Source organism: Brienomyrus brachyistius, chromosome 9, assembly GCF_023856365.1.
Source record: "Brienomyrus brachyistius isolate T26 chromosome 9, BBRACH_0.4, whole genome shotgun sequence".
NCBI lineage: Eukaryota > Metazoa > Chordata > Actinopteri > Osteoglossiformes > Mormyridae > Brienomyrus > Brienomyrus brachyistius.
Genome location: NC_064541.1, coordinates 11157510 through 11183041, shown reverse-complemented (window position 1 = coordinate 11183041; position 25532 = coordinate 11157510). Strand labels below are relative to the sequence as shown.

Sequence of the window (25532 nt, the reverse complement as noted above, 5' to 3'; positions counted from 1 at the left end):
TATCAAATCCAAGGCAGCTAAAGCCAGCATCTCATGATTACAGGCAGGCAGACGTAAGGGCAGCTTTACCATTGTGGAAGGACCCCGTTGTCATGCACTAGTTGGTGTCTTGAATTCGTCTGTCCTGCACAGGTTGTGCTTTAGGCATCCACTTTTAACGTGTAAAACACACCAGTAAGTACCTAGGTACTTAACATATGAGCATGGTTTCGGATCAGCATTATCTGCAGCTTATCGCGGTGTGCATAATTAGTTAGAAAGCGAAATTGCACAAAAAGCGTGCAATCCTTCAACGTTAGCTTGTAGCTAATCTAATATGTGGACTTTTCCTGCATATTAACTAGTGGTATTCTGCTGATTGTGCATTGAAATGTTGCAGTTTTGTCAAATTTATAAATGACAAATCTGTAAGCGGTGAAACAAAACTGTAATTACAATATTTTGGATGTTGCGATTTACTCACTTGCATTCATGGAGTTCTAGACGGAATCGGGAGAATCACTGCAGATTGCCCATGTCCTTTTCGCTGCATTACAGGCTTCGGGTATGACTAAGAAGAGGAAAAGGCAGGATGACTTCCAAAAAGTCAAACTCAGGGTTGGCAAAAAGAAGCCCAAACCGGACAACGCGACCGATGTTAACTTCAGGACGAAAGGAATCCGTCTACCCGACCAACTGAAGAGGGATGAGTCTGGTCCGACCACGACCCGGCGGCTCAGCATCAAGGTAAAAATTGCACGAGATTAATACTGTGTTTAACCACTTCATCTCCTTTGTAGAACACGGTTAGTATATTTTAAACGCATTTCTGAAACATCTGCATATGTCCAGTAGGGTATATGTCTGATGATTTATGAGCGGTGGGATTGAAAGCATTCTGGCAAGGGGGGCGTCAGAGACAGGATTGAGAACTACTCACTTTAGCTGTGATCCATCTCGCTTTCAGGACCTTTTGTCCCAACTGCACCACTACAGTGGTGGGGTGAAACAGGCTGCATTAGTGGGGCTCCGAGAACTCCTATGCCAGCACCCCCAGCTCCTGGAGCAGCACCTGTCGAGCGTGCTCAGCGAAGCGGCGGCTGTCATTGCGGACAAGGACGGGGCGGTGCGCGGAGCGGCAGTGCGGCTGCTGCGCCTCCTGGCGCAGTGTGTGCCGGCCGAACGTGTCGCACCTTTCTTCCCGCTGCTGAGTGCCCACTTGACTTGCGCCATGACACACATCTCCGAGGGCATCCAGGAAGACGCCCTGCGGGTGCTGGACATCCTCCTGGAGCACTACCCCGCTCTGCTGTCAGCCCGCTCTGCTGTGCTTCTCAGGAATTTCTTGGAGCTCATCTCTCAGCGCCGTTTGTCGCAGAAGGGCAAGGATGTAGAGGAGCGCAGGGCGGTTGGAGGCTGGGCCCTGACCGTGGCCCCGGGACGCACCATCACAGGCCAGCAGTGGCGGCTTACGGTGCTTGTCAGGTATGACATCACCAGTCAAGTTCAGTGTTCAAATCCCATGAGAGGCTATGCTGTTGTACCCTTGAGTGAAGTACTTAACTTAAATACCGTCTGTGATATATTGAACTATAAATTAAAACTGGAGCAAGTTTTTATTTATTCTACTATAATAATACTATGATATTGCAGATAATATTTCTGTGGTATTATAAGATAAATATTTGTCTCTTGATGAGAACACCTGTCATATTATTGGTTTTGTCCTGTAAACATGTATTAAAGTTTACATGTATGCAAACCGCCATCCCATCGGCTTTGAATGTCATCCAAAGGGTCCAATGTGGATTACAGACCCACGTCTGACTCGTCTATGGTTTTTCCTTTGAAGGCTGAGTCGCTTCCTCCAAGCCGTGGTGGACGAGAGGCCTGTGGAGCAGGAGGTGCACGCGTTGGATGCTGAAGGCAAGGAGCACGGTGTGGTGACGTCCCTGGAGCTCACCTGGGAGGAGCACGTGTTCGGGAAAAGTGGCCTGCGGGTGTTTGAGAACTCGGGGGTGCGGCCCCCTGCTCCCTCGTCCTTCCAGCTCAGGTAGTTTACTTTTGCACTTCAAGCCCTGTTGCTGTGTTTGCTTAATCCTGTTAATATCAACGAAAAGAGGTGATCTCTGCTGTAATGAGATTGTTTCACATTTTAATTTGCTAGCAATTGTCATGCCTCTTGGTTTTCCAGATTCCACATTATTGGCAAATTGTAATCAGTATTTGAATGTTCATGCATTCATGTTCAATAGCTGTTGCTTGCTTACAGTCACTGGTGGTGAATGGACACCATTGTCCCCCATTGTCTACTGGACATGTCTGTCTCATTTAGTTTTGTACTTATTGGTCCTTTTATTCTACCCTCTGCATTTTGATTATAAATGAGCATGGATGTCACTCTCCTAATATACATCAACATCTTCTGTGCACAAACCCATGCTGTGTGTGTGTGTGTGTGTGTGTGTGTGTGTGTGTGTGTGTGTGTGTGTGTGTGTGTGGGGGGGGGGATTATGTTTATATTACATTGTCCCCCACAACATGATGAAACATTTTTCAGGTCCTTTCAAAGATCTGTGAATGCGATCAAAAAACTAAAATAAAAATGTTTATTTAAATTTTTTTTTTGTCTGGTTAAGATTGGGGCTGGGTAGACGTTAAGGTCGTCATGTCGGTGTTAGGGTTTTCCCCATGGAAATGAATGGAGAGTCCCCGCAAAGATGTAATTACAAACTCGTGTGTGTGTGTGTGTGTGTGTGTGGAGAGAGGGGGAGAGATTGAGATGTTGATGCAATGCAGTGTTGAACTTCCGCTCAAAACAAAACAAAAAAACCCAGATATTAAACAAACCTTGGCTCAGATATCAAGGTCCAAAGCAAACTGAGGGTTAGGAGAATCGTTACACCCCTGATTTAACGCTGCGTTATTGCTGTGTGTAGGGTTAGGAGAATCGTTACACCCCTGATTTAACGCTGCGTTATTGCTGTGTGTAGGATTAGGAGAATCGTTACACCCCTGATTTAACGCTGCGTTATTGCTGTGTGTAGGGTTAGGAGAATCGTTACACCCCTGATTTAACGCTGTGTTATTGCTGTGTGTAGGGTTAGGAGAATCGTTACACCCCTGATTTAACGCTGCGTTATTGCTGTGTGTAGGGTTAGGAGAATCGTTACACCCCTGATTTAACGCTGCGTTATTGCTGTGTGTAGGATTAGGAGAATCGTTACACCCCTGATTTAACGCTGCGTTATTGCTGTGTGTAGGGTTAGGAGAATCGTTACACCCCTGATTTAACACTGCGTTATTGCTGTGTGTAGGATTAGGAGAATCGTTACACCCCTGATTTAACGCTGTGTTATTGCTGTGTGTAGGGTTAGGAGAATCGTTACACCCCTGATTTAACGCTGTGTTATTGCTGTGTGTAGGGTTAGGAGAATCGTTACACCCCTGATTTAACGCTGCGTTATTGCTGTGTGTAGGGTTAGGAGAATCGTTACACCCCTGATTTAACGCTGCGTTATTGCTGTGTGTAGGATTAGGAGAATCGTTACACCCCTGATTTAACGCTGCGTTATTGCTGTGTGTAGGCCTGATGCAGAACCAGGGGCTGGGGCCATTGAAGACCTGGCATCGGCAGAGACTGTGAGAAGCTTCGCATCTACTCTAGTGCCCTTGTTGCTAGGGGTGTGGGTGGAGGCCTCCTCGAGTGAGCAAGGCAAAACAGACAGTGCTCATCTGCTGAGTCCCGAGGCGATGTCACTCATGTATCAGGTCCTAACCATACTGCAGCTGTTACGCAGGCTCGCTCCACAGCGCCACCACCAGGAGGATCTGGTAAGTATCAGTGTCACTGACATGTGTGGGATATTGGCTGAAAGTTTAGTTTTTGGGACTACGCAAGTTAATAGAAGACATCCTAGTGTTCTAATGGCCTTGAGTTGACCTTCTCACTGCCATGGCTAAGGTTCAGTTCCCAGTGAGGGAATGCAAAGTGTTCATATACCCTATTGGGGAAGCATTGGCGTGTGGCTTTGCAGGTTAAGAAGCTGTGCTCATATCTGGAAGGTTATGAGTTTTTATGTTATCGCTAGCCGAGTATTTATACCGCTGTTGCACTGAAAAGCCAGGTTCTAAACTCCAACTGTTCCAGGGCACTTTAGACAGATGCCGTTTCAGTGGACATCAGGGAACGTGATGGCTCAATAATAATAATAATAATAATAATAATTAATAATAGCTGGCACTAGCTTTGAAATGGAAAGTTGTTAGGAACCATATAAAATTTTTTCCAGTATTAGAGTTTGATTATTCAGTTTGTGTCAGAAGAGGTCAGTGACCCACACTGGGAGGCTGTCCCACCAGTGGGAAGTCAGTGACAGATACTGGGGGAGGTACAGTGTAAAAGTAGAAGGGGCAGCTAGGCCTCGAGCAGCAAACTGGGGTTCTGACAAGGGTGTCTGGGCTAATATCCGGGGTAGTGACTGGCAGAGAGGTCTCCGCTCGGATGTTCTGGCGCATGCCCTGCTGTCGTAACCTGGTTCCTGTTTGCTTTTCTCCTCCTGCCCTTAGGATGGCTGGTTCCGAAGCACATACCTGAATGACTTCAAACATCACTTCATGAAGAACTTCCCTTACGGTCTGCTTGAGGTGGCAAAGCCAAAGAAGAAGGGAGAGATGAAGAGGTGAGGAAGAGATCAGATCTGAACAACGGAGGCTCGGTGTTTTCATTAGGCACCGAGTACTTATATAGCAAGCAGGAGATAAGGGGACACTGTAGGGTCCATGGTGTGGCCTTCACAGCGTAAAGGCTGGATGTGAGCAATGATAATCCTGGGTGATCTAGGTGTTTATAGAGATGACTGTGATGTCTGATGTTGCTGTGGGTGTTTGGGATATGGAGACGATGTTTATAAAGATTAGAGTTTTGGATGCAGAATTACATGAGGTAGATGTCAATGGCTGGATAAATGTTATGATGTAGATGTCAGTCAAGATTTTGATAGTGCTGATTACTGCTGTATGGAGGAGGACGATGATGAAGGGCGTTAATGACAATTATTTGGATGTCGCATAGGAGCAGGCAGCAGTCGGCGCAAAATCCCAGCGTGCCGGGCGGGGGCGTTGTGGAGCCCCTGGCGCTGAACCTCACCCTGTGCCAGGTGATGGTGTCTCTGAGCACACAGCCGCAGGGCAGCCGCGACGCAGACTGGCTGGGGCCCATCCGGGCCTTTGTGAGGGAGACGCTTTCCAGCGGCGCCAGGCTGAGCTCTAAGAACCTGGGCCCCCTGCTGGAGGTGGTGTGGAAGCTGGTCCTCACCCACAGGAGCAGAGGTGAGGAGCAGGGGCTGGACTATGAAGCATGGAAGTTGAATCTGGGGATATCGGTCTTGCACGCTGACTCTCGGTGCCGTGTGACTTATTCCTCTGATTGTTGGTGCCCCCCCCCCCCCCCCCCCCCCCAGCCATGACAGAGGAGCTGCTCCAGGCCGTGAACGTGCAGTACCAGCAGAGGAACCTGACGTTGCCCGTCCGCATGCAGCTGCTGCGCTTCTTCAGCCGCCTTTACCTGCAGGAGCACCAGGGCCAGCCACACATAGCCAGGTACCCAGAGCGCCCCCTGTAGACCGCCCCCTGCCTACAGATGTGTCCCTCGCCTGCCCTTCTAACCCCCCTCCTGTCCTCTGACACCCCCCCAAGCCCCAGTGCTAATCCCGCTCACACTGCCCTCCGATAACCTCCTCCCCCCCCACAGGAGCAAGGTGCTGTCACGCTGGCTGGCAGCCCTGCCTCTGCAGCTGGTGCAGCTGGGCTCACGGAACCCCCACCTGTCTGCGCAGCTGCTGCAGACCGTGCAGGCGGCGGCCGCCTGGAAGAACAAAGACCTGCTGCAGAGCTTGCAGGCGCAGGCCTGCGGGCTGTATGGTGAGGCCCCGTTAATCCACATCGCAAACCGGGTTGGCGTGAGCTAATGGTCGGTCTTCATGTTTGGAAGAGCGTTTCATTCATCTGAACTCCTAGACCTAAATTCAGTAGGTTAAAGCTGCAATATACAAACATGACATCGCGTCCTACGACGTATTTCTGTTGTAAGCATTTTTGTAATCTTTTTCGATATACGCGAGAAACAGCATAGACTGACGAGATTGAATTTCACATGGCCACTGGTGCTAGATTACAAACACCTGGCGATTTGGATGCTGGTCAGTGAGGGAAAAGAAAAGTGTCATATGATTAGTGGCCAGCGGAGGAGGGAGGGAGGCCTTTTGTCAGGGGATGGAACGGTGGTTTTACCGCGCCAGACGTTTCCTGAAGATTTACCTCCTTTAGCGAGGCCAGAGGCCAAAACGCCGGTTCGCGCGGTTGCCGCTTGGAGCTGCTTTTGAGCTCTTCTGCGTTTTAATTCGGGATTAACCAGCCCCCTTCATGTGGCGGGTATGTTAGAAGCTGGCTGGCTAATCGCCTCACCTGTCAGCTAGCCAGGCTGATCCGGCCGCATCCGGCACAATGTGGCAGCTCCGTCATCCAGCGGCACCCTGCGGGGGCGACTTGGTGCCGCCCTCGCCGAAAGGAGGGCTGCAGCCTCATTGGAGGAGGAAAACGGACACGGCAGATGGTCCGTTACTTAACATGCTTATCCTGAAGCGGCTCCCAGTGTTTACTGTGTTTTATTTATATTTTACTCCCGAAAGCACGGGCCGTTTCTACGGCACGATCCGGTAGCAATTTTGGTCACCAGCATGGCTCCTTAACGGTCACGCCACCTACTGACCTTCAGTAAAAGACGAAATGCGGTAGGAAAATGGGACAGTGTGCAGACGAGCAGCCTGGCCTCACCTCACATGTCCTGCGCTTATGCAACCAGGGACTCAGTGCTTCGCACGTACAGCAGATGGCCTGATGCAGGGGAGGGCGATCCGGTGAGGGGCGGGGGGGGGTTGGCGGATAGCTCGTGTTTCTTCCATCACAAGACGTCTTTTGTCTGCTGGCTGGTGACATCAGCAATGTGCGTAAGCGGGTAATTTTTCTCTATCTGTGATCATGAAAGTGGCAGTAGTGGAGGGGGAGGGGGCGGGGACTCGCCCTGGGTTGTGTGTCTCTGTCTCACAGTGAATCTTTTTATCCTGGAGGGGTTGTGGTAGTACCATTGTTCGGCCAGGAGGGGGAGCTCTCACCACGCACCAGGTCTGCTCATGTGCTATTTTCAGACGGAGCCCCGATCCATTTGCTGGATGCCGGTTGCAAGAGCAAACCACAGCTCTGTGTGGGCAACTAATCTGCCTGTTGTTGGGGTACATTACTTCTTCATGTTTCAGAAGTGCTAGTTCGTTATCTCTGATTTAATTCTGGTGGAACAGTAGACATAATTTAACTTTATGACAATGGTCTCTTTGGGTTAGGGTTTTGGGAACGTCAGAGGCGTGCCTGCAGTCTGTCTGGTGTCCGTGAGAAATGCTCGCTAACACAGCTCTATTCCTACGGCCCCAAGGAGCTTTGTGATATGATGTGTAGAATTTGTTGTAATGAAATTGCTGCCTTCCTTTAATGTCTCACCAGGGGCTTTTACTCACAGATTATTGGGGGTTGACAGAAAGGCATCGTTCTGTTTTCGGATGGCTGAGGGTAATTAAAAGTCCGGCTGGTTTGCTGAGGTACCTGTCAGAATTTCTTTCAGTGCATGACTGCAAAGACGTGCCCATGTTATTCTCTTGGGTTGTTGCATCTTCTGCTGCATGGCGGTGCTGCTTGCATCCCCATCGCAGGTTGTTCTGCAGGCCCTCTGCAGCTCCCAGTTTTACACTTAATCCATTTGTACCAGCATGAAAATCTAGGAAATGTATCCCGGCCGCATTTAGGTGTTTAACTGGCGTGCCTCCTGCTGGACGGTGATATGGACGCGTGAATGAGGCTGCGATGTCTCCACAGATCCACAGGAGGGCAGCCTGGTGCTGTTGCCCTCGGAGTCCCAGCAGCGACTGGTACAGCTGGTGTACTTCCTGCCGCAGCTGCCATCCCAGCTGCTGTCCCGCCTGAGTCGCTGCTGCACGGCGGGCCGGGTGTCAGCCAGCATGACTGCTTCCCTCATCCGCCTGGTGCACTTAAGGTAAACCCCGCCCACTCCGCAGAACTGCTTCAGAGTACAAATGAGGCCTGAACACCGGGATTAGATCCTCATCCCAGTTACCTTTGTCACGCTGTATTTTCTGTGCCCCCCCCACCCCCATGGCAATCATTACCACGCATTCTCAATGCTGGGGTGTAGACACTAAAAAAAGCCGTGATAATTACCGTCCCGAGTCTGGGCTGCCTCCCCCGTTAATTTCATTTGTAGCCCAGCCCCCACAATCAAGTAACCCTACACAGGAATAGACTATCATCCCTTCTTGTGGGGGGGGGACCTATTAAAAGGAAGAGTTTTTGTTTTTCGACCTACCGATAATGAACCATGTACTTCTGTGAGTCACTTTCCCCGTTTAGGGGGAGGCCCTGTGGTGCCGCGGGGTGTGGGAGGTGAGAGACGGAGGAAACCCTCCCCAGTACTGGAGGCAAGCAGAATTGCCCCCTCCTCAGTAATACTAAAAGTTGTGAGACTATTATTTTATTTTATGTCTACTGGTTTTTCATGAGCAATAAAGGAGTCATTCGCTTGTTGAGAGTGACGAGTGGCCTGTACTACAGAGCGGGGTTACCGGCTTACCGGGGTAACTTGTCGGATTTAAGGTACCGCAGTTTAAATGGACTTCATATTCATTCACTTACGTTTTGCCCAGACTCACTTAAATCCTACAAGTTACCCCGATAACTTTACACATGCAAACTTGCAATAGTTGAGTACTAAACAGCATCAACATCATTGCTAGTTAGCATTCCTGTGAGATCCCCATATTCATGTTTATTTCGGGGGTGGGGGGGTGACCCCCTGACCTTAAGGCCACTATCTACTCGCCTGATGTCTTTGTCTTGTGACTCAGTACAAACTACCATTCAAGAATCCCGCTCTTTTCAAAATGGTCTTTTTTAGGGATTGTTTGCCCAGATTCCCATAACAACCTGTGCCCCCCCTCCCCCCGCCCCCCAGAACTGTCCTTTGCCTGAGTGTATGCCAGGGCACAAACTGGGATGGGGGCTTGTTGCCGTTTGGGGTAATTGGTGGGGGGGGGGTCTTCGGCCCCTGTTACCTGGAGGAGACATGAACTGGGAGATTTCATCTGATAATGGAATCAAACAATTTTCCCGAAGAGGCCAGTGAGGGGGGGGTCGGGGGGGCCTCACACTGGCCCTCGTTGTCCCATCTCTCCCATTAAGCCTTGCCTGCAACACACTCATCCCATGAACAAAGCACTCACTCACAGAGCTGGGGGGCAGCGGCTGTGGGGTAAGATTTGTGCAGTGCTTTAATCAGGCCTGACGTTTAAAGTGTCTTGAAGCCCCCCCAGCACTGTACGCCTGTCTACGTCGGCTTATGTTTGCTGGTGGGGGGGGGGGGGGGGTGTGATGTATGAGTCTCCTGTTTACTGTGCTTTTGGCCCACAGGGCAGGATGTAGCTGCATGTAGGAAGTATCCAGCCTCAGAGGGCTTTTGGAGACAGTGTGCTGTGGTTCAAGACATTCCAGTGCGTGTGTGTGTGTGTGTGTGTGTGTGTGTGTGTGTGTGTGTGTGTGTGTGTGTGTGTCTGTGTGTGTGTGTCTGTGTGTGCGCATGGGTACATCTGACTCTGCTATATATTTTTACCCCAGTCTCGCCCCAAACTCCTCTCCATCATCGTGGTATTTGCTTCCTCCCAACCCCTACCTACTCCAGCGCTCCCCTCTGTATAACCTCTCTGCTCCATGGTTTAGCTGCTTGCTGTGTAATAGACCCCTCCTCTACCCTGGTGGGGGCCCTGCTGCACCCCCACATTTGGTACAGGGTTAGGATAGGTGTTCCGGGAGTCACCTCTTTGGTGAGGTTTCTGGGTGAGGGTGCTTTCTTTGGGGGGTGACTGACTGGCGGAGAGGCTGCAGTACTGCAGACGGCCTTCAGATGGCAGTGTTGCTCCTTCACCGCAGCCAAAGCCTCATTGCTTTTCCATAAACGGCGATCTGTTTGTTAATCAGAGGAGATTGTACTGCAGATTTGTGTAACAGCAGCTCCTGACATCAACACTATAAGACTGATTCCAGAAAATTCCAGTCTTAATGCAGTGGGTGTCAGTGCAGCTGTGAAGGTTCATACTATGTCGCGTTTACTTGTGAATTTTGAAAAATCATGATGGTGAGCAGGACTCGACACTACGGAGGATCTGTGGCCTGTTCCCTGAGCTGGAGTGCTAGCAGGCTAACCGCTAAAATAAGGTTAGGGTTCTTCCAGGTGGATGAGGAGGCGTGGAGCTCGCTGGCCACAGGGTCTGATCCCGTTTGCCCCGGGATCCGGCCTGCCAGTCCATCCCGCAGTCAAGCACTGCGTGCGTCACATAGTTAACATTTTTTTAACCTTTCACAGTTTTTTTTTGGCCCCTCTAGGCCCTGACCTCTTGCTGGCGTATGTGGCCCCCGCCGGTGGCCCTTCGGCGATCCCATGCGGGGGCGACGTCACTGGGGCACCATTACACAAACGGGACGGGGTGGAGATGAAAGGGGGGTCTCTCTGTATGCACAAAGGGCCCTTTGGGAGGCGTGTGCGTCGGCGGGACCCCGGCGGATGTCAGCCCCCTCCCCCCCCCCCCGCTTCTTCTTATGTAAACCCTCGCCCTCCCACCCCCGAAACCACGCTCCCAAAATTACAGAGAATTCCAACATCCTTAAAAAGCCAGGAAGACAATTCCTGCTTCCAGAGATTCAGGTTCAGTGTGACTGAGCTACGCTTCCCCACCTCAGTAATGCTGAGACACCCCTTCCCCAACTCAACAGTCCTGGCCTGCCTTTCGCATCTGTACCTCCTATATATACTGTTTCTTCAGTCACATGACCTCAGCACGTGCGTCTGTATGGATGGCGGTGTTTCCCGTCCCAGCAGCAAACACCCACGCTCAGGAGCCGGGATTGGCCTGTGTTTTCTAAGCTGCTCCATAGTCCTGTGTGAGGTGGAATATTGTGGGCGGTCTGAGGTCTGTGATGAGCCTCATAAAGCCCGGGAGATGTGGTTGAGAGGGGGCCTTAAAGAGCTGGACGTCCCATGGTCACATGGTGTGAGGGTGAGAGCATAAGCCTTTGAGTCTGACCACTTGCAGGGCGGTGTGCATGCTGTCTCTCTGACGGTGACGTCACCGCATCCGGTTCGACTGTCTCACCGCATCCGGTTCGACTGTCTCACCATCTCCTCTCTCCCCGCCTCCCACAGGTCCTCAATGGGCGGCTGGACATCTGACAAGCAGGAGGTGGCAGTGAGTGACGTGGACCTGCTTAGCTTCCTCTTCTCCACCCTCACAGGTGCGTCTCGTCTACGTGTGGCGGTTATGGACCTGAAGGTTCAGCTGGCATTGCAGGGGTTCTGCTGTTGTACCTTTGAGTGAGCCCCGCCCACCTGCATGTGCATGCAGGTTTCTCGGCGGATGAGCTGTCCGCACTACAGCAGGCCGAGGAGGACAGCGTGCCCCCTCCCTCACCCCTGTCCCCCCTCAGCTTATACGCTACATCCCTGGAGCAGTTCACTCACCACTGGGACGTGGTAGAGGTGAGTCAACCCGTCTGACACCGCTGCCCCCATCTCCACGTCGTCCTGCACCCCGACACCTTCTTACACGTCCATTGGTCGTCTCAACATCTCTGTCCTTCTTTTGGCCCAATGAGGGTGGGTTATGTGCATAAGTTTATTTTTAAAGGAGGCAAAATCCATGCTAGAAAACATTGCTGGTTCATGCAACTCGGCTGTACTTATTAGAAAATTGCAAACTCATTCACCGAGCGGGATGTGGGTGGTGCGTAAAGGCAGTGACCTCCATGGGGTCCCTGTGATCCTAAACCTGAGATGACCATCAATAAAAAATCCTATTTCTAGTGTGGCATCAAGCCTCTGTAGAGTCCAAAAACTTCCCGAGAAAAAATGCCTTCTCACCTGCCTGTTTGTATCCGGGTCAGACGGAGAACCTTTGGAGGTGAAATGCTGTCCAATTGTCCCTCATTAATGTCCATTTTCATCAAAGAATCATAACGAATGTTAGGGTGGGGAACCAAAAGTTCCCCACCTGTTGGCTGTTCACTGCAGCAGAACAATGGGGCCTCGTTAAGGGATCGCAGTGAGGGAGATGCAGGCTTTAATAACTGTCTTTTAGCATCGCTCTGCTCTGCCACGCCTGATTGACTTGGACGTGAAAATGAAAAAGTCAAAACCCAGCCTTTAATTGTGAGGTAGAATTAGTGATCTTTCCTTTTACATTATCCTTCCACTTTTTCTTTCTTCAAGCGCCCACACATACACACATGCAGCCCCAGGGCTCAGTTTTGTCCCTGTTTAATTTCCATGTAAAAATGTCAGGCCCCAATCATTCCCTCCCGCCTCTCATTAGCATTTATCACTCTGCACAGGCATCTCGATAGCCGGCTGCCTGGTCACCAGCTATCGCCACGCGTCTCTCATAAATCTCCCTCTTTGACAGACGCCCTGTGATGAAACCCCCCCCCCTTCCTGCTATCATCCCGTCCTCTTGTTCAGTGGCTTACGTTGGGCTTCTGTACGCCGTGCGTGGGATGTGTATGGGATGTTACGTTCCACAGGTGGCTTCCCATCCGAAACATCGTCCTGCTTGGTTTGCTGTGTGTGCTGTGTGTTCTGCTAGATACGATCCCAGGAGGGTGTTTCTGTTTGACCGTTTAGAAAGATTCTTAAAGGCCATGACACTGGAGGGCGATTAACAGACACGCTGGAGTCAGTCAAGAAACAATATGATTAAAAATGTGCTGTTTGGCAGAGTCGGGTTTCCATGCACACGCCGCCAAACAAAGCCACATGGACTCTCTCTGAGGTGGACAGTCAGACCTTCGTCTGAGGCTCCAGCAGGGACCAGGCCCCGTAGCTCTGCTGCTGGGGGTTCAACTTATTACCAATTAGGCCATAATAATTCAAGGCCCCTCTAATCGGGCCCTAATCTGGTTTTTCCCTTGATTAATGGCCGTCAACGGCTAATAATAAAAGGCAAATTGAATGACGCGTCGGTGTCCTTTCAGTGTGCTGTAATCCAATCCCGCCGTAATGCCATTATCGTAATTCAGTTTCAGCCTTGTTACTGCGCACACACGCACACCTATTTATTGTTTGTACTCATAAAATATTGTTGGGGCAAAAAAGCGTTGGGGGAGTAAAAGGAATAGCCGATGTGTTAATTTGCACAGTGTCAGATCTCATTACTGCAGTGGCCCCCTTCCCCCCCATCCCTCTCAGGGGGGGGGGGGGGGGGGGGGAATGAGCATCACGTGTGCTGAGTCGCTGGCTTGATAACACTGGAGGTTCAGGGAGGCGGGGGGTGGGGCAACTCTCCAATAACTTACTTTTCAGCCCCACAGGATTCACCTTGAAGGTGGATGGAAGTGCAGTGCTCACACAGTGCAGACATGGTCACGCATTTGTACCTGTATCCATAACTTGCAAACTGGCAGTGACATTACCTGGAGTAAAATGCGTGTGCAGCTGGCTGGGCTTGGCCGAGGCTGACCTGTGCCCCCACCCCAACAGGAAGTGTGTCACTGCCTGGAGACAGTGGAGTCCCGAGCTCAGTGCTTCGACGTTCTGCAGAATGCCATCTGCAAGAACTTGGTAAGTGGTACCATGGATACACCCTTCCCTGTAACTGCAGTGTCAGGGTCACTGCCTGTGTCAGCTGGAGCTGGCGTGATTTTTTTTTTAATTTGAATTCTGATGTATTTTTTGTAACATTTACTTTACAACATGGAGTGGCACATTAATCTAGATGTAAACAAATGATTGTCGACTTGTCCTCCCTGTGGGTGTGGCCACATTAACTCCTCCTCCTCTGGCTCTCCTGCCGCTCGCAGGCAGGCCTGCAGGTGGTGCCGGACAGCACGGCGGCAGGGCTGCTCAGGGCCGTGTCGCGCCTGCTGGACCCCTCCCTACTGCCCAGCGACACCCTCCTTCGTTTCCTCAGCGACTGCTGTCTCAGCCTGCTCACCCTGCTTCTGAGTCTGGAGCGTCAGCCCGTGGCCCTGGACAGCACACAGAAGAGGTCGGCATCTGGGCCCGGGGTGGCCCGCTTACGAGCTCCAGTCCCTGCAGGAGCATGTTTATTGTAACCAGTGTTGGGGAAATTTCTCACAAAAGTAACCCATCAGACAGAGGTGGAAAATTCAGGCCCAGAAAAGTACAGATCCAGACCAGGATTTTGTTTCAACCAACCAGTTGAGTTTAAAGCCCTATTATTCAAATCACGGTCCTTGAGGTCCGAGCACTGCTGGTTTTCCAGCCTTCCTTTACCTGGGAGCCAGGTGTGAAGCCTCTGACCAATCAGAATCAATAACTATTAAACTAACTTCCTGGGAGAACTGAAAACACGGCCTGGATCGAGGTCCAGGTTTGAAGAGTCACAAGCTGGTTTAGAGAGTCACAGTCACAGACTGCTGAGCATGTTTGGTTGAAACAAAATCTTGGTCTGGATTTGAACTTTGTCTGAAATGGATGACTTCTGTGAGTAACTTCCAACGCTGGTTGTAACCATGATCCAGGTGTACAAAATCTTATAAATATTCAGCTTGATAACTGGATGGTATTTCTGCCCATCTATGCATAATGCAACTGCTAAGGAGCATAATCATCATTAAACTGGGTGGATTGTGACCCGGCAGCTCTGTGGTATAGGTGTTGTACCTTTAAATGAGTTTAATAACTTCAAAAACACACAGCCAAATAAATGGAAAGAGGCTGTTTGAAGTCCATCCCCCCTCTGCCCGGTAGGGAGACAGTGTGGGGAGCATGTCTGGGTGCCCTCAGCAGCGTCCCCCGGCTGCTGCGGCTGGTACTGCAGTCTCTCCACGTCTCGGACCTATGTGAGGAGAAGCTCCCCCTGCTGGCACAGATGCTGTCACTGATGCTGCAGCACGTCCAGCTGCGCAACCAGATGCTGGCCAACGCAGGTCTTCTGCAGCACATCATCCAGGACCTGACGGTATGACCCCCCCACACACGCACACACAGACACACACATATACATCATCCAGGACCTGACGGTATGACAGACACACACACACACACACACACACATCATCCAGGACCTGACGGTATGATCCACACACAAATGCACTATTCCTGCATACACATCATCAAGGACCTGACGGTATGACCCACGCACAAATGCACTATTCCTGCATATACATCATCCAGGACCTGACGGTATGATCCACACACAAATGCACTATTCCTGCATATACATCATCCAGGACCTGACGGTATGATCCACACACAAATGCACTATTCCTGCATATACATCATCCAGGACCTGACGGTATGATCCACACACAAATGCACTATTCCTGCATATACATCATCCAGGAGCTGACGGTATGACACACACACAAATGCACTATTCCTGCATATACATCATCCAGGACCTGACGGTATGACCCACACACCCACACATACATATCATCCAGGACCTGACAGTATGATCCACGCACAAATGCACTATTCCTGCATATACATCATCCAGGACCTGACGGTATGACACACACACAAATGCACTATTCCTGCATATACATCATCCAGGACCTGACAGTATGACACACACACACAAATGCACTATTCCTGCATATACATCATCCAGGACCGGACGGTATGACCCACACACAAATGCACTATACTTGCATATACATCATCCAGGACATTTTGCTGGTGGCCCGGCTCCCACCTGAGCATGCTGACGGTGCGCCTCCTTCTGGCCCAGCAGCGCTACTGCAGGTCGGAGACACGAGAGCAGTGGCTGACGGACCTGCTGTACTGCTACAGCGTCACTCTGTCGGTTCACCGCGGCGGCTTGGGCCTGCAGGAGGTGTACTGACCCGCCATAGGGCTCCACCAGGGCGCCTCCTCCTGGTCACACGCACACAGACTCTCCATACGGCTGTCTGGGAGTTTTTTTTTGTTTTTTTTTTTAAGAAACATGAAACTAGAGTGATGAATGGGTGAAATAAACATGCCAGAAGTACAGCATCCTTTTGAAAAATGTTTTATTTGAGCAAATAATTACAAAAGTACAGTTACGAGGTATTCTTTCGTAATTACAGAACAACCTCTTCTGGGAGTGTTTTTACTAAGTTTTCACAGATGGACAAAGCCCTTATAAGCAGTAGTGAAAAGGGGATTTTAATTATAATGAGTAATACGCACAGGCAGACTCTACTGAAAATACCATGCGGTATAAAGTACACAGCACCGTGAATAAATACATGTACCACGTCATTTAAAGCCTAGTCAGTCTACTGCAATTAATGCAGAATAAGTAATTCTTATGGCTTCTGAGAGAATTCTTCAGCTGTAATTAAAATATGGGTCCGTGGACAGGCTGAGGTGACATGTTATGCGTCAGTACACTGCGGCAGCGTCCCGCCGGACGGACTGACCTCTGGCGTCTTCCTGCGCCTCCCCTTTTGGGACTGCAGGTGTGACTGTTGTATGGCTGGGTGTTGACAGGCTGCGGTCTTGTGCCCGCACTGAGAAAGGTTATCTCCTGTCTGCGGGTGTGGCCCGGCACGGACACGAGGCGCTGTTTCATATCTGGACCACAGCCAGATCCATAGTGAAAAGAACGACTGTAGTTTGCAAAATTACATCGAGCAGAGAAAAAAAAACGATGGACCACAGGCCTTCATTATCCTGGTGCATGGATGCAGCTCAGCTGAAATGGACCCATCTTCTGTGTGGAACCGGACTAGTCCATGTAAAAAGGTCAGAATTTAAGGCCCCCCCCCCAGCTAGTCTTAATGCTGGTGAGTCAAAGGTCTTTTCCCTGCCTTTTTGCCATTCTTGGTGCTTTTAAGACTCCTGCACTAATAACATACTTCCTGGGCTGACATTTCCTTTGGAGCTGAATTTCTGAATGAAATACCTCTGAACAGAAATGTCCCACTTCAGGATGACCCCCCTGGCCCCAGCGGCACGGTGAGGCCCCGGGCCCCGCAGGGGACAGCCTCAGCGCTTGCCCCTGCTTTTGGCTCCGCGGGTGACGCTGCTGGGCCTCATGTGGTAAGAGAATTGGCGGGCCTGATCCACTGCGTCCAGCAGATGAACGCACTCGATGGTGTTCACTGGAAAGCAGGACACACCGACCAGACAGCCTTAAGTGTGTGTGTGTGTGAGAGAGTGTGTGTGTGATGCACTGCGAGTGACCTTGACCCATACTTACGGTGAGTATTAGAGCTCAGGGACAAGTCTAGCAGGATCTGCGAGTGACTCCGGGAGTTCAGGGTTGTGCTTCTGGTAGGGCGCCCTCTCCTGGCCTGAGATCCACCTACACATTAGCATATCACTCATGACACACCAGCAACACAGCTCAAAACGGCTAACAATCATTAACTCACTGTCAAAGGGATCTCGTTCAAAACGCTCCATGAATGTTTGTTTTTTTTTTCGATCATTTATTTGGAATTTCCTTTGCGATCAGTAAAATACTCCTATTTTTTGTACCAATGTGGTGCCAGAATTTTCCTTTTGGGTTTAATAACATCCGTACACTCAGTGGTCACATTATTGGGTGCATCTGCTCATTAAGGCGAACGGCGAAATCGTGCGACTCCGACCGAATATATACAGCGTGCAGACAGGGTCACGAGGGCTCAAGTTACTGCATGTCTAAGCGTTATGATGGCCAAGATGCATGATCAAAGCTGTTTCGAACGTAACATGATCACTGGTGCCAGAAGTGGTGCTTCCAGCATCTCAGAAGCAGCCACCCTCCTGGAACTCCCCCATATTACAGCATGTAGTTTACAGAGAATAGCGTGATAATAAGAAATCTAGTTGGCAGGAAATCTGTGGACAAAAACACCTTATTAATGAGAGAGGTCAGAGGGGAACAGCCAGACTGAAAGCTAACAGGAAGACCGCAAGTACAAAAATAACAGCTCAGTACTACGGGCCTGTGACTGGTAACATCTCGTCTCCTCTGCCCTTGCGGCGGTACAAGGGGGGGTGGGGGTAGCTTGTGTGCGTGATTTCATCTGTGGGGCTGGTCCTAAGTGCTATTTCTCACACTCCATAACCGTGTGTGTCCGTCCCTAAAAATTTATGGAAAGATCAGTATGTCTGAGTAGATGATCTTTGAAGATCTCAAGCAGAACAGTGTCTTCAGCAGACATTTGGTAAAATATCAGCGGCTCACAAAGTGCCGGTATTACATTGGCCCTCTGAGGTGGCGAGAGCACGGGGCACGAGCGCTCTTCTCCTCCGCCACCAGGTGGGGGCAGGTGTCCCGCTGCAGGTGTGAGGACATGTGGCTTGCGGGGGTGGGCGGGGCAGTTGAAAGGCGCTGGGCTGACATTCCCAGCGACAGCCCTGAACTTTTCACGGTGGTAGATATGTCAGCGAGGGGGGGGGGGGGCGAGCTGGCAGGCTTCCTCATGCTCATCATCACCTGGTCATGTCTGCTGAAGGTCAGTCACGGTGCGCAAGCCGTCCGAAACCAGCCGCGCTTATTGGTATCACCTGGGCAACTCTGCCAGCTATATGTGATTTTTTTGGGGGGAGGGGGTGTGAGAGTTGCCTGTTTGTTCTTCTCCGGACACTGCCTTTGTGATGCTGCTCCCTGACATTCCAAAGATCAACCAACCTATCCTGTTGTTTCGCTAATTTATGCATGCAGATCATGCATAAAACACTGAATTTTTCAGTATCCATCCATCCTTCATTACTGTCTGTCCATTACGGGGCTGCAGTGAGCCTGGAGCCCGTCAGAGAAAGCAGGATGCGGGCAGGGCTGCCAGTCCGTCGCATGCACAGACACAGCCAGACGCATGCCCCAAGGGTAATCTGGAGGCGCCAATTAGCTTAACCGCACGTCTTTGAGCTGCAGAAGCAAATTGGAGCACCATGCGGGGGCCCGCGTGATGCGGGGGCAACGTGCAGCCGTACACATGAGGCGTGAGCCTCAATGGCTCCATTTCATGGGCTTCAGCCATGAAATTCCAGTGAATCTGCTGTTAAAAGTAGGCAGGAAAGCACATCTATGCTCACACTGAACCACGTGGCACCACGTCAATTAAAAGGCACACTGCTGTCCAGCACTCCCAGCTGAAACAGACCCCCCCACCTCATATAAACCCTGCCCTCTGATCAGAGTATTTTTCCAGGCAAGTCTCACTCCTCTCTGTATGATAAAGCTTCATCGCTCAGTATCTCCCATACCTGCAGCTACTGACCATCATAAACTAAATTATGTCCCAAAGAGGAGCCCTGAGCCACTGCCAAGGAACCGCCACGGCTGACTGGAGACCCCAGTGCATGATGGGACAAGAGAGACTCACCATAGATACTCTGCAGCACTGTGGTTTTCTTGGCTGTTGCCTTGCTGGGAGGAGTGTGATGTTCTGTTAGAGGCGTGGCCTTCGGAGGGGCGGAGCTCAAGTTAAATTGCCTATCCCACAGCAGCTGGACGAGGAGGGAGGTGGCTGTTTCTGCCGACACCGCCCCTTTCTCACCCCTGCACAGTGCCTCCTTAAGCCTGCAGCGTACGTGGAACCTGCAGGAGACACGCAAACATGGATGGCAGCGACAGGATTAACTGTAAGCAGCATTCCCCTGTACACCATCCCCACAGCCTCGGGGGGCCTGAGAACTGGCTGACGCAGGACTCTCCCCTACCCCAAGCAGCATCAGAGTCTGAGAGACGTGTGCAGACCATTAGTCGCATCTCGCCAACCCGCTGAACTTTTCCCCCTCGTTAAAGACCTCGGCCGGTCTCCAAATCACTGTGCCCTAGCCCCCTCCTTGCTCCCGAGGTGTTGATGTGCAGGAGACCGCAGAGTGCCACGGCATGCCAGCCTCCACCTGGGGCACATGTGGCAGACACATGGCGGACACATGGACACATGGCGGTAACACGCAGCACTCTGGGGTCAGGCGGCGTGCGACTGCCTGCCGCTCCCTGCCGCACACGAGTGCCGGGAGCCAAAAGCTGCACCGGACCTCATGGTCAGAGGTCCACATTCCACATGGGACTCTGCTGTTGAACCTTTGAACGCAGAGATATGACGGAAAGATTCTTAAAAACTGGTCTCAATAATCGTGCAAGCCCAATAATACGGGTTTGTAGTGTCTTGTGTCCACAGTTGGGGAGAGATGGGAGGGGTGGGAATGGTCGAGACAGACAAGCAGCTCCACCAAACGGGAACCAGTATGTGGGTCCAAGGAGACACATTTCCAGTAAAGCTTTGCTTAACCAGAGTTACACCAGTTCCTACTTAGGGCCAGATTTATACACAGCATCCAGTGCAAACCCTCTTTTGGTGTTAAAATAGTGCTGTCAGGATATACTGAAGATGTGCAGTCAAACGTGAGCAGTGGAGAGGCGTTGACACAACTAATTCTTCGACTGGCCATTATCCATAAGCTCAAAATTTGGGGGAGTATTTAAATTGATTTGCAATTTACTGCAAACTGCGCCATTATTTAAGGCCGAAAAACATCTTATTCTGTGCAGCCCTTTGGTGGATTGGGTCGGTTATTATTTAAATGAACTGACTGCGACTGTGTTCATAAAACTGCGCATTTCCAGCAGGTCACTGGCAGAACCGGCCACTGCCACTGACGTTCGTTTCTTCTTTGATTGCGCCGTCACGCTAATTCGCCCTGCTTAGTAAATCTGGCCCGTAGTCTGTACAGCTGTAATTTAAAAAAGCAATGTGGAGGGAGGGGGTCTCCTACGGGAATGAGTAGGTGGGTGAAGTGACAGACAGGTCCACAGTCCACTGCCGTGCACCGTCTGGCGTCAAACACCTCGCCCATCCATCAGCCGCCCCCCTGACCACACACAGGATTCGAGCAGCAGCTGGCCAAGTGTCAGCCTATCGATCCTGCCTTCAGTCATGGCTGGTGTGTGTTTGCATGCTTGCTTGTGCTTGTGTGTGTGTGTGTGTCTCTCTCTATGCTTGTTCTTCAGCCCCACCTCCTCCACGCCCTCTGGATGGTGCTGGCTGCCTGGATCTCTTTGTAGAACACCTCCCTGTCCACCACCTGCAGCCGCAGTGGCATAAGCTCCACATTCTCTGGGGACGGCAGCGGGACTGGGGGTCCAGAGAAGGTTCCTGGGAGGCCCGGACGTGCACCATTGAGGGTGGAGCGAAGGTGTGGACTCCTGGTCTTCCTGTGTGGAGCCCCAGGGTGGTGCAGTGGTGTCTGATGGGCACTGCACGGCCTACTGGAACCAGCAGGTGAGTGCCGCCCCCCCTCTGGGCACTTCCCCATTGCCTTGGTGGCCACCTCTTGAGCCTGGGACGATCTACACGTCCACATGGCCTTCTGGCTCTCTGGGTCATGGGGAGCTCCCACGGGTTTTGCTAAACCACCACACCCTGCTGCTGAGGCTGCTGGGGGCGTGGCTGGGGGTGGGGCCATGGGTGTGGTCACCTTAGCCTCCTTTTCACTTCTGGATGCCCTGCTCCTCAGTTCTGGAGAGACAGAAAACACACTGAATAACATTTCATTCATTTAGGCGTTTCTCTTATACATTTCAGCATCTCCAGTCACTGTTGGCCATACCCCTACTCTTCCGCTGCTCCTCAGGTCTGCTCCTGGTGCATCGTGCCCGGTTGCGCTCTGCCCTTTCTGTCTTGGAGGTTTTTCTGGCCACAGGGCCCCCAGGAGGCTCGATACTGACCCTATCCTTGGGCTCCGACACAGACAGAACAGCTAGTACCTGCCGCACCCCACTCAGGGAGCCCTGTAACTCCGCCTCCCGCCTCCGCTGCTGTTCCTCCTCCCGTTTCCTAGGGACCAGAGATATAGTTACATACACACCACTGTGAATTTCACAAATAGTTACACACTCTCCAGGCCATTATACGCTGAGATACACAATGGGTTCCATGCCCTCCACGTCATTACACAGCTGTTACACAGTGGCTTGCATACTCTACTGGCTGTTACACAGCGGGTTACACACTGCTCTGGCTACACACTGTAATGGTCATCACACAGCGGGTTACACACTGCACTAGCTGTTACACAGTGGGTTGCACACTGCACTGGCCGTCACACAGCTGGTTACACACTGCACTGGCCGTCACACAGCGGGTTGCACACTGCACTGGCCGTCACACAGCGGGTTGCACACTGCACTGGCCGTCACACAGCGGGTTGCACACTGCACTGGCCGTCACACAGCGGGTTGCACACTGCACTGGTCGTCACACAGCGGGTTGCACACTGCACTGGTCGTCACACAGCGGGTTGCACACTGCACTGGTCGTCACACAGCGGGTTGCACACTGCACTGGTCGTCACACAGCGGGTTGCACACTGCACTGGTCGTCACACAGCGGGTTACACACTGCACTGGTCGTCACACAGCGGGTTACACACTGCACTGGTCGTCACACAGCGGGTTACACACTGCACTGGTCGTCACACAGCGGGTTACACACTGCACTGGTCGTCACACAGCGGGTTACACACTGCACTGGTCGTCACACAGCGGGTTACAACACTGCACTGGTCGTCACACAGCGGGTTACACACTGCACTGGTCGTCACACAGCGGGTTACACACTGCACTGGTCGTCACACAGCGGGTTACACACTGCACTGGCTGTTACACAGCGGGTTACACACAAGTTATTGTGACCGTTACATGTGTTTTACACTCTCCGGGCTGTTACACAGTGTAGCTCACTGTAGCTGCTTCAGAGAGAGCCACATGTTAATGCTGCAGGCACCAACACACCAAGTTTACTTTGTTCAACATCTGGACAAGTGTGAGATGTAAGAATTCAGCCTCTCTTCTGTTACACCTCTCGGGTCTGGCAGATACAGGATAAGAAAACGGGGGAGAAAAAGACAATAAGAGTCTTGGAAAAGCTAAGCAAGGAGAAAGATATCAGGATGCTGAGAATGGAAGCTATCAAGAGCTATCAAAAACAGACAGAGAAAGAGAAACTGCGGCAGGAGTGGAGGAAGGGGGCAGAGGAAGGCCCAGAAGAGGAGAGAGACCCCCAGCCACCCCCTGTGCCCCATTCATCTCCTGTGCTGACAGCTGGTAAATGTCAGCCGCCGCCGCTCATGTGCTCCAATTAGCGGCAGAGCAGCACGACGCCGGTCCGGACGCGGGGGCTGCGACAGGAACGGGACCCGCAGGAAGAGCCCCGTCACGGGCCGGCATTATGGCTGAGAAAATTATGGGCCCCGCAGTGGAGGCTGGATGGTGCTGTCAGACTCTCTCTCACACACACACACACACACACACACACACACACACACACACACACACACACACACACACACACACACACACCACGTGGCTCAGGCGATCAATAGGAGGAGGTAGCCTGAAGGCAAGCTAATTGCTGCCCGACGGGGGGGGGGGGGGTCCCTCTCCTTCCCTCCTCCCGCGTTCAGATAAGAGCAAATGGCTCTGGATAGCACCACTGACATGGAGGGGTGTGGATTCCAGTCATGAAAATCTTGATGGAAGGACTGAAACTGGATACAGTGCTGTCAATGACTGATCAGCATCAAATGATTTCAATATACTCTTCCATGTAACGGCTACACTGGATTATGCCGAGACCAGTTTTAAGAAGCATTTTTACACCCAGATGTCACCGCATGGAGCTCACAGAAATCAGACTACGTCCTTAGTGCCAAACGACAGCAGACCAAAGGCATGGCCTCCAGTGCCTTGTGGAGCAGATCATAAACTATTTATCTGCAAACTCCAACAAGGCCGTCCGACTCCCAAGAAATCACACGGAGAATATCCCCGAAACACCAGAAACCAATTTAAGATGTCTGGACATACGTGATAGACAAACAGAGGAACTGTGGATGGAACTCAAAGAAGTCATCCAAGAGGAACGGGAGAAAAACTGTCAAAATGAAAGAGCGGGTTTTGGAGGAATGCTGTCTACATGGGCGTCAGGAGTCGGCGGTGACTCCCAGCGGCCGGCGTGTGTGTGTGTGTGCGTGTGTGTGTGTGCGTGTAGGCGGTCCTCACTTGGCAGCGTCCTTGCGAAGCTGCTCGTGTCTCATAAGGAGGTTCTTGCGCTCCTTGAACGCCTGCCGCACCTTGTAGCCCTTGTACACGGCCTGGATAGAGGACGCCGCGATATCCTGGATGGCGGCGATGGAGAGGGCGCCGTGCTCCAGCATGAACTGGGTGACCTCCTGATGCTCCCCGAGGAGGGCGTAGTCCAAGGGGGTGTACCTGCCCCCCATCCCAAACCCGAGAGGCGCACCGATGAAAAGATGGCAGTTTGATGATCAAGCCACCAAAACATGGTTGTGATTTTTACAGACGTTTCACCATTCCAATCAATCGATTCCAATTCCTCCTGTAATCCCTTCTAGACACGAGCTACAAAAATCTACACACAACTTTAACCACCACGTTTTCCATAACCTACTTCTTAAAATGCATCGGTGACAGTATATGACATATTCATGGTTATATCCATGCAATCTAAGGACGAACCCTCAAATTTGTATCTCAGCTACAAAGACTAAATATGTGATACAAGTGAAGGCTGCTCTCAGCTTGTGTTACGCATGATGGTTCGGAAGGATAGATACCAAGCAAACAGGTCTGGGCTGGTCCTGGATACTGCCTCACCTCTCCTCACTGTGCTCCATGTGGTTGGGGAAGGCGTTATATCCCAGTAACAGCTTCACTGCATCCAGGTACCCGTTGTTACAAGACCAGTGCAGGGCTGTCCTCCCCTGCAGCCACACATACAGACTGTACATAGGAACGGAGTGTAGATATCCAGACAGGGCACAGATGCTTTTGTGGTGAATCACCTCTTTGTCCTGGATGTTTGGGTCAGCCTGGTTCTCCATCAGGACAGCCATGCAGCTGATGTAGCCCCCGTAAGCTGCACACTGGAGCGGCGTTCGGCCCGCCTGGTCCTGCACGTTGGGGGTGATCCCATTCTCCATCAGCACCTGGCAGACCTCCGCGTTCCCGCCCAAGGCCGCCCAGTGCAGCGCCGTGTGGCCGTCCAGGTCCACCAGGTCCACACGGGCCCCGCCTGTAGGGACAAGCAGGGGACCATATGAGAACATACAAGATCTAGACGGCTCACAGTTTTACCATAACAACATGTGGGCTGGTGATGGCGCCCTTCTTATGATACTCGGTCACCCAGGCAACCTTACTCAGGTCCGTCGCCGTTTCTGTGGACCGAAAGGTTCAGGCCACGCCTGTGATCTGAGAGCGTGCCCTCCGATACCTTTGATGAGGGTGAGGATGACGTCACGGTGGCCCATCTCACAGGCCCGGAAGAGGGGGGTGTGCTTCATCACGTCTAGGGCGTCCACCATGGCCCCGCGCTCCAGAAGCAGCCGCACCGTGCTCACGTGCCCCGAGAGGGCGGCCGCATGCAGGGCTGCGTGTAGAGATGCAGTCGCGCACACACACAGTCACACA

At 51.6% G+C, this 25532-nt stretch overlaps 2 protein-coding genes across 3 annotated transcripts in view; one reads left to right on the top strand and one right to left on the bottom strand.

Annotated features, from left to right (window-relative positions):
• Nucleotides 1–56: 56 nt before the first annotated feature.
• tex10 (testis expressed 10) lies at nucleotides 57–16657 on the top strand. 2 transcript variants are annotated; one of them, XM_049024408.1, is made up of 16 exons: nucleotides 57–174; nucleotides 538–726; nucleotides 947–1464; nucleotides 1832–2032; nucleotides 3567–3813; nucleotides 4549–4661; nucleotides 5054–5310; nucleotides 5442–5580; nucleotides 5732–5901; nucleotides 7903–8080; nucleotides 11297–11385; nucleotides 11496–11629; nucleotides 13625–13705; nucleotides 13945–14132; nucleotides 14858–15068; nucleotides 15846–16657. In XM_049024408.1, exons 2-16 carry the CDS (start codon nucleotides 547–549, stop codon nucleotides 15954–15956), a joined length of 2817 nt encoding a protein of 938 aa, XP_048880365.1. In that variant the 5' UTR covers nucleotides 57–174; nucleotides 538–546; the 3' UTR covers nucleotides 15957–16657. The 2 variants fall into 2 exon arrangements, with proteins under 2 accessions (XP_048880365.1, XP_048880364.1); XM_049024407.1 differs by having other exon boundaries at nucleotides 15843–16657.
• Nucleotides 16109–25532, bottom strand: part of invs (inversin) — a 25965-nt gene continuing 16541 nt past the window's right edge. The window contains exons 10-18 of the mRNA XM_049024405.1: nucleotides 25336–25491; nucleotides 24905–25134; nucleotides 24717–24823; nucleotides 24102–24311; nucleotides 21650–21876; nucleotides 21057–21558; nucleotides 19417–19631; nucleotides 17301–17405; nucleotides 16109–17202 (exon numbers count right to left, since the gene is read on the bottom strand). Coding sequence (XP_048880362.1) covers nucleotides 17087–17202; nucleotides 17301–17405; nucleotides 19417–19631; nucleotides 21057–21558; nucleotides 21650–21876; nucleotides 24102–24311; nucleotides 24717–24823; nucleotides 24905–25134; nucleotides 25336–25491 — 1868 coding nt within the window. The 3' untranslated portion in view covers nucleotides 16109–17086. The remainder of the gene's footprint in view (nucleotides 17203–17300; nucleotides 17406–19416; nucleotides 19632–21056; nucleotides 21559–21649; nucleotides 21877–24101; nucleotides 24312–24716; nucleotides 24824–24904; nucleotides 25135–25335; nucleotides 25492–25532) is intronic.

Coding starts and splice junctions, on each gene's coding strand:
- tex10 (XM_049024407.1), top strand. CDS start 547: ATGACTAAGAAGAGGAAAAGGCAGGATGACTTCCAAAAAGTCAAACTC. Junction 3,814..4,548: donor GCCACCACCAGGAGGATCTG/GTAAGTATCAGT, acceptor TCCTGCCCTTAG/GATGGCTGGTTCCGAAGCAC. Junction 4,662..5,053: donor AAGAAGGGAGAGATGAAGAG/GTGAGGAAGAGA, acceptor GATGTCGCATAG/GAGCAGGCAGCAGTCGGCGC.